This window comes from Manihot esculenta, chromosome 18, assembly GCF_001659605.2.
Source record: "Manihot esculenta cultivar AM560-2 chromosome 18, M.esculenta_v8, whole genome shotgun sequence".
In the NCBI taxonomy this organism is placed as follows: domain Eukaryota; kingdom Viridiplantae; phylum Streptophyta; class Magnoliopsida; order Malpighiales; family Euphorbiaceae; genus Manihot; species Manihot esculenta.
The window spans coordinates 11,098,814-11,107,007 of NC_035178.2; the positions used below are offsets into that span (position 1 = coordinate 11,098,814).

At 37.6% G+C, this 8,194-nt stretch overlaps 1 protein-coding gene across 1 annotated transcript; it reads left to right on the forward strand.

Annotated features, from left to right (window-relative positions):
- Positions 1-234: 234 nt before the first annotated feature.
- Positions 235-1,390, forward strand: LOC110607104 (probable carboxylesterase 18). The gene has a single exon (XM_021746161.2). It carries the CDS (start codon positions 305-307, stop codon positions 1,316-1,318), a length of 1,014 nt encoding a protein of 337 aa, XP_021601853.1. The 5' UTR covers positions 235-304; the 3' UTR covers positions 1,319-1,390.
- The last annotated feature ends 6,804 nt before the right edge of the window (positions 1,391-8,194 follow it).

Below are 8,194 nucleotides of genomic sequence, written 5' to 3' on the forward strand. Positions count from 1 at the left end.
ATACAAAATTTATTAATTAATTTATTAATTTTATAAAATATTTATTAATTAGTTTATATGTATAAAAATATTTTGTATTTTTTATAATATTTAATTAATAGAATGATTAATTAGTAAAATTTTTTAAAAAATTAATTATATTTTAATATATTTTTTAAAATAAAAAATTAATTAATAAATTTTTTATAATACAGAATTACAATTTTCAATTATGGAAATTTATTGGTGTTTGAGCCTTCATCCTTCTCAATATATACTCTACACCTATTATTATTATAACCATTCTCCTCCCAGAGAGACGAAAATGGCCCAAAACGATGATCCAGAGAGTCCGGAACTCCCATGTGAAATTAAGCTCGCCAATTGGGCATTCTCCATCTTCTTCAACGTTATCAGTCGCTCTAATGGCATCGTCTACCGCTTTCTCAGAAGCTCCTTCGACCTCAAAACCTGTCCGTCTAAGAAACCCATCAATGGTGCTAAAACCACTGACATCACCGTTGACAATTCTCGAAACCTCTGGTTCCGCATCTACACCCCCACCAACACCGGTGACGACGCCGCTACTGCTGGTTTGCCGGTTATTTTCTTCTTTCACGGCGGTGGTTTTGTCTTCTTGGCAGCCAATTCTTTACCTTATGAAGTATTCTGCCGCGGCCTAGCTAGGCATCTCTCCGCCATCATCATTTCCGTCAACTATCGTCTGGCTCCAGATAATCGTTATCCTTCCCAATACGAGGATGGTTTTGATGCTCTAAAATTCATTGACGCCACAAAACTTGAAGGCTTTTCAGGCAACCTCAAACAGTGTTTTCTTGCTGGAGATAGCGCAGGAGGCAACATGGTGCATCACATAGCAGTAAAAGCAAGGGAACATGAGTTTTCTAATCTAAAGTTCATCGGAAACATATTGATACAACCATTTTTTGGAGGAGAAGAACGAACTGAATCTGAGTTGAGGTTAACTCGAGCTCCATTTTTTACCATGGATCGTGCAGACTGGATGTGGAAGTCATTCTTGCCGGAAGGTTCAAACCGGGACCACCCAGCGGCGAATGTTTTTGGGCCTAACTCGGTTGATATATCGGGAGTTAAGTTACCGTCGACGATCATATTTGTTGGAGGATTTGATCCTTTGCAGGACTGGCAGAAGAGGTACTATGAAGGATTGAAGAAATCTGGAAAAGAAGTGCATTTGGTTGAGTTTGCCAATGCTTTTCACTCATTTTACGTTTTTCCTGAGCTGCCTGAATTTGATTTGTTGATGAAGGAGACGAAGGATTTTATGCAAAAGCAATTAGAATCATCTAATATATGATGCAACTTTCTTTTATTTTCCGCTCGCTGCCAATGGTTGGCACTTTGTTTTATTTTTGTGTTTTTTAAAGAAAATTGTGAATCTCAAAAATTATAATTTGTTTATTAACCACCGTGAGCAGAGAGGAGGATTCCTTAATAAATTTAAATAAGACTTTAACTCACTTAAAAAATTAATTAAAAAAATAAAAATATTTAAAATCTTTATAAAAGCACGTTATGTTTATCGATTTAAAATCGATGTGAATTTTTTATTTTTTTGTTTAAGTGACTAACCCACTTAAATTTATTTTTTTGTTCTCGTTCTCTGCTAACCAAATTAATTAATTATCGGATTGTGGATTTTTTTGTCGTTTAAATGTAATGGTGAAGTTAGGGTTAAGCTTAGGAAGAAACACAACTGAGTTATTAATTTGATTAGTTGAGGGTTAATATCAGTAAGCTGAGGGTTTAATCTTCGTTAGTAGTAGCTTAATTGGTTGGATAATGAAATTATTAAATAAATAATAAAACAATTGTGTCAAATTTGACATTTGGTCAAAATTAATTTGATGATAAATATTAAAGATTTGATTTAATTATTTAAAATTAAAAGCTTAACATAAATTAGTTGAAATATTTAGTGTTTAAAATATTAATGTGAATTAGTCAAAATATTTTATTTTTTCTGTTTAATAAGCCTAAAATTTAATATGTGCTACTATTGTTAGTTTCCTACTTATTATTATCTACACATTCTCATAAAATTAAATTGATGATATATTAAATTTAAATTATAAAGAATTTGAGTTTAATAAATATTCATGACGTTAAATTTTAAATATTTTCATTATTGTTCTTTAATTTTAAATAAATAAATTGGACTTTTAAAATTTTTTATAAGTTTTAAGAGTAAATTATACTTTAATTCTTGAATTTTACCGTAATTAATGGATAAGTCTCTTTATTTCTAAAATCAAATACTTAAATTCTTATATAAACAATCCGTCCAAATTGAAAATCTTTTTCTCCCTTACTCAATCGGTTAAAGAAAGAATAAATATTTTAAATATCTAAAATATTCTCATTAATATTTAAATTTTTTTTAATATAGATGAAAAATTTTATATTATATAAATTATAATTTGGTCTCTAAATTTTAAAATAATTGATGAATCAGTTTTTATATTTTTAAAACTAAATCCTTAAATCACTATATATTTAATCCATTTAAAATTATAATTTTTCATCTATTTTAGACATTATTTTAAAACTAGTGAATGGTAAAATTTCTTCTAAAAATATAATTTCTTTCTAAAATAATCTTTATAAAAGTTTATAATATATTTAAAAATTATTTGATACTACTTAAAAATAACTCAAATTATAAGTATTGAAATATTTTAATAAATGAAAATTGAAAGATAAAAATTGTTAAAAATTAGTTAAATGAGATATTATAAATAAAAGTTAATGTGGATTTAAGTGGTCTCTTAAATAAAAAAATAAATGATTAAAATATTTATCAAAATATTTAAATTATAATAGATGAGAATGAACTGATTATAAAGTGATTTAAGTATACGATTTTAAAAATACAACATCAATCTATTAATTATACTAAAACTCAAGAATTTAAGTTAATTTATCCATTTAAAAATGTAATAAAAATATTTTTACATTTTTATAGTTAATAGTTGAAGGAATATTTAATTTAGACGGATCCATTATAGAGATATTTAAGTATTCAATTTTAAAAATATAGAAATCGATCAGTTAATTATGCTAAAATTTAAAAATTAAAATATAATTTATTTTAATTTAATTATGAGTTTAAATTAATTTTATCAAAATGAGATTGTCGTGACTTTTTTTTATTTTTTTAAAAAATAATTCATATTTTTTAAGAATCTCAAATTTTGAAAGAATTTTTTAAAAATATATATATATATTTTTTTAGCAAAATCAATAATATAAGAATTCAACTCTTGTGAAAATTGATTTTGAATTAAAAATATATTTTGATAAAATTGTTAGAATTTTATAAAGAAATAATTTTATTTAAGATTATTTATATCAAAATTATTCGTTTGTTCGATCAGGTTGTTGCCGCTGGCGGCCTTTTGGTTGCCGCTGGCAGCGACCGCGGCCATGTTCCCTACGCCTTGTCCCCCTCCTTTCTTCTTATGGGTCTTGTTTTCCTCCCACCACTCCAGATACCCTATGATCTTAAAGCATCCGTCTCGGGTGTGTCGAGATCCACCGCAATGGGTGCATTTTAAGCCCGATTTATCATCTCGGAGTGATGACTTGTCTGTGTCTGACCAATTTTTAGCCAATAGATCGGCACCCATGAGGTCGGAACCTACTATCGCTGGCGATGGAAGAGGAAGGTGGATGGCATGGCGCAACTTCTCACCTCAGAGTCGAGAGTAGGCATTGTCCAAGGTCAGCAATGGCTCCTTATTGAGAATTTCTCGACGGATTGGATCAAGGTCCGACTGTACTCCGGCCAAAAATAGGTAAAGGCGTTCCTCCTGGATTTCCTGGTTTCAGATAATGATATTGTTGTCTCCTTCGATTCTGGTTGGTTGTCTTTCATCGATCTCAGCCTAGATGGCCTGAAGATCGTTGTATAAATCCTTCAGATGTAATACCCAGCTAGACTTCGGTATCGGAATTCCTATCGTCCGGTGGAATTTCGGATGTCGGAAACCTCTAGAAGGGTAAAATCATGTTTTTGTAAAATATTTTAATGTATTTTATGGTTTAAGCAAGAAAGAAATTGAGTTTTGAATGAAAAAGACTATGGAGGCATTTCCAGGTTCGGCCGCCGAACTTGCATGAGTTTTGGAGGCACCTTAGGCTGCTGAAAGGTGGTCTGGCCAGCCCCTATATAAGGGTTCCATGGCCGAAACGGGCGAGTTTTCTCCCCATTTTCGGCCAAGGGTGAGTCCATGCTCCCCCATGATTGTTTTTGATGATTTTCGTCAAATCCTTTAAGTTTTAACAAGTTTTATCTTGGTTTGAAGATATTTGAGCAAAAGAGCAAGTTTTGGAGCTTGGAGACCAAAGGAGCGAGATCTCTCCCATCTCCAAGTTAGATCGCCTCTCCTCTTGATCTTCAAGAGGTAAGAGTAGATCTTTAGCTCATTTTATGTTTTAAGCAAGTTTTATGAAGATTTATGGGGTAGAAATGCATGTTTAGGTTTTTATTGAGTTTATGGGTTTATGTTGAGTTTTTTAACAATGTGGGTTGTTTATGCATGTTTGATGTGTTGTAGTTGGGGTTTAGGATAGTTTGAAGCCCCTAGGAGCTTATGTGCTTGAGTTTGCATGTTGTAGAATAGGTAAATGCATGTTGAATGAGTTGGGAGGCTTTTGTGTATGTTAGAGGCTGAGTTTCTGCCCTTTGGAGGAACTCAGGTTCGGCAGCCGAAGGGACTTTCGGCTGCCGAACCTGCCTGTGGAGGCCAGCCTTTGGCTGCCGAACCCTGCCCCCGAAAGTGGACTTTCGGCTCTAGAGAGGAGTTTCGGCCGCCGAACCTGCCGCCGAACATGCATGAGTTTCGTCTCTGGAGGGAACCTTCGGCCGCCGAAAGTGCCGCCGAAGGTGCATGAGTTTCGGCTCTGGAGGGCCTTTCGACCGCCGAACCTGCCGCCGAAAGTGCCCTGTCCAGCCTTCCTTTGCATGATTTTTATGGTTGTTTTAAGGTGTTTTAGGGGGTTTTTGGGGAGTATTTTAGAGTCATGTTCATGTATGTTTGGTCCCTCATTTGAGTCCACCTGTGTAGGTTCGGACCCGAGGAACCGAGGACCCCAGCAGTGAGTCAGCTGCTTCAGAGTCTTGTCAGAGCTAGCCTAAGGTGAGTAGAATAACTCTTTATGTTTTTAAAGCAAATAATGAAAGTTTTAGCATGAATCACACATCATGAATGCCATGAGTTATATTAGGGTGCTTGCATTAGAATTCACGAATATGTTACATTGCATAATATGATGTTGATGTGGATGGATATTGGATGACCCACTAGCCCTCGATATGTTATGTTATGAGACGGTATGGAAGTCCAGTGAGGCCCATTGTACGCCCCTGGCACTATGTAAGAGAAAGACCAGTGAGGCCCATTCTACGCCCCTGGCACTATTGGAATGTTATGTCATGTTATGCTATGTAAGAGAAATACTAGCGAGACCCATTCTACGCCCCTGGCACTATTGAAATATGTAGAGGGCTATTGGTGACAAATTCATCCTTGATATGACTTGTCTGTGATGTGATGCATTCCATGATATCATATGTTTAAATATAATGCTTTATTATTCTGCTCACTGGACTCTAGTAGCTCACCCCACTCCCTTAATCCCCCAGGTTTACAGGTACGGGATAGACCAGGAGGTCAAGAAGAGTAAAGTGATGTCTTGTAATAGCTAGTTGTGGACATGAGAATATTGTCATGTAATGTATCGAATAGTTATGAAATGTTAAGGATTGTTTTGAGGATAGAATTGTGCTTGACCCTAGTATGTTAGTTAATCCCTTTATACATGGTCTTTAATAATGTTTTATCATTGTTATGTAAACCAAACTTAATATATGTTATGTTACCCCATTGGAGCTTTGTTGAGGATTCCAATGTGGGGTTGATGATTATGATCATGAGTTGTGCATACACAGGTTGAGTTTGGTGAATTGAATGAGAAAATTTTAAATTTTTATGAAATTGTTGATCATGTATGGGATTAAACAGGTTTACAGGATGCATGTCAGGCTTGCTACGGGTCCTGGTGGCCTTATGCCGATCTGGATCCTAGCGCTGGTAACGGTCCGGTTTTCGGGTCGTTACAGATTGGTATTAGAGCCCTAGGTTTATATGGTCGGACCTAGAGTGTCGGGCTCATAGATGTTCTAGAAGGTCAAGCACAATAGGAAAATCATGTCCACTAGGATAAGATGTAGAGTCCTGTCTTGAATGATGATGTGAAATGCCATGATTATATGCATATGCATTAATGATATGCTATGTATGTGATGTATGTGATGCGGGTTCATGTGTTTGCACATGAACCATTCGATGCTAATGTTTATGTGACGTGTGCTGTTTTTCAGTAAGCAAGATGAGAGGAACTCGTCGATCTGCACGATTGACTGGAGTACTACCCTGGGACGAGGGCACGGATGCCCGTCCTCCAGCATTGCCTAGAGCAATGTCCTGCAGGTCTAGCAGGGAGAGAACATCAAGGGACCCTAGAAGGTCTTTTGATGTGAGCAGAAGGGGAACAGTTCAAGGTGGAATGTCAGAAAATATGGGGGATGAAATGGATGTGGATCAGAGGAGGGATGACAGTCTTGGAGTGAGTATGTCTGAAGAGGGCATGGGAGAGTCCCAAGGAGGCACTCAGGCCTCGGGATTTGTTCAGCCACCCCACTACCCACCCTTTTCACAAAATCCCGAGTATTCGATGGGAGGTACTTCGGATTACCCCAGCTTTAACCCTTACCCTTCTCATATGCCATACCCACCTTTCTACCCACCATACCCACAGTACCCTATGTACCCACCCCCATCTTTCTACCCAGGTCCAGCAAATCCTACCTCAGGGGATGCTGCACCTCCTCCACCACCAGCAGAACCCATGGTCCCAGAAACCCAAGCACCTAAGCCTAGCTCATCTGGAGGGAGCAAGGTCAAGATGACCGATTATATGAAGTTGGGTGCTCCCCAATATGAAACAGGGGATGACCCGTTTGTATATCTTGAGAGGGTCAAGATGATTACAGATGAGATAGGAGCTGATGACAGTAGAGCCATTCAGATGGCTGGGTTCACACTGAAGTGTAAGAAGGCCCGATAGTGGTTTAAGAGCTATGTGAGCCCAAGATTGGATAGCCTATCATGGAAAGAGTTTACTAATGAGTTTGCGGGATGGGCTTTCCCTGACAGTTCAAGGGAGTTGAAGATGATTGAATTTGAGCAGTTGAGGCAGTCAGATGAGATGAGTGTGGATGAGTATACAGACAGATTCTTGGAGCTGTTGCCGTTTGCTGGGCAAAATCTGGACACAGATCAGAAGAAGTCAAGGAGGTATATCATGAAGCTCCATTCCAGGTATTCCTCCTTGATCCAGTCAGCAGAGAGGGAGAGTTTCCATGCCATAGTGGATATGGCCCGGAGAATGGAGGCTAGTGCAATCATCGAAGGGAAAGTTAAGCAGTCAGTAGCACAGCCTTCTGGTTCCAAGACCCCAGGTGAGGGAAGAGTAGACCCTTCTTCTCTGAGTTTAGCTAGTAAGAGGTGGAGTAGTACCACCAAGAAGCCAAAGAAGAACAAGTTTTGGAACAAGATCAAGTCAGGTATGGGATTAGGAAGTGGCTCGAGCTCAGGTGCAAATAATGCAGCATGTGTGAAATGCGGTAAGCCGCATAAGGGAGTATGTCGGTTTGGGACGACAGCCTGCTTCAGATGTGGGCAGGAGGGACACATGGTGTAATACCCGGCTAGACTCCGGTATCAGAATTCCAACTGTCCGGTGGAATCTCGGATGTCGGAGACCTCTAGAAGGGTAAAACCATGTTTTCATAAAAATGTTTTAAGGTATTTTATGATTTTAAGTAAAAAGGAAATGAGTTTTTGCATGAAAATAATCTTAGAGGAAAACCCAGGTTCGGCTGCCGAACATGCATGCATTTCGGGTGTGCCTTAGGCCCCCGAAGGCATAAGTGAGGGAAGTCCAGGTTCGGCCGCCGAACCTCAAGTTCGGCCGCCGAACATGGCATGCATGCGGGGGCACGTTCGGCTCCCGAATGTGGCCTGGCCAGCCACTATAAAAGAGTCCCTTAGCCGAAATGGGCGAGGTTTCTCCCCATTTTCGGCCAAGGTGAGCCCTTCCACCATCC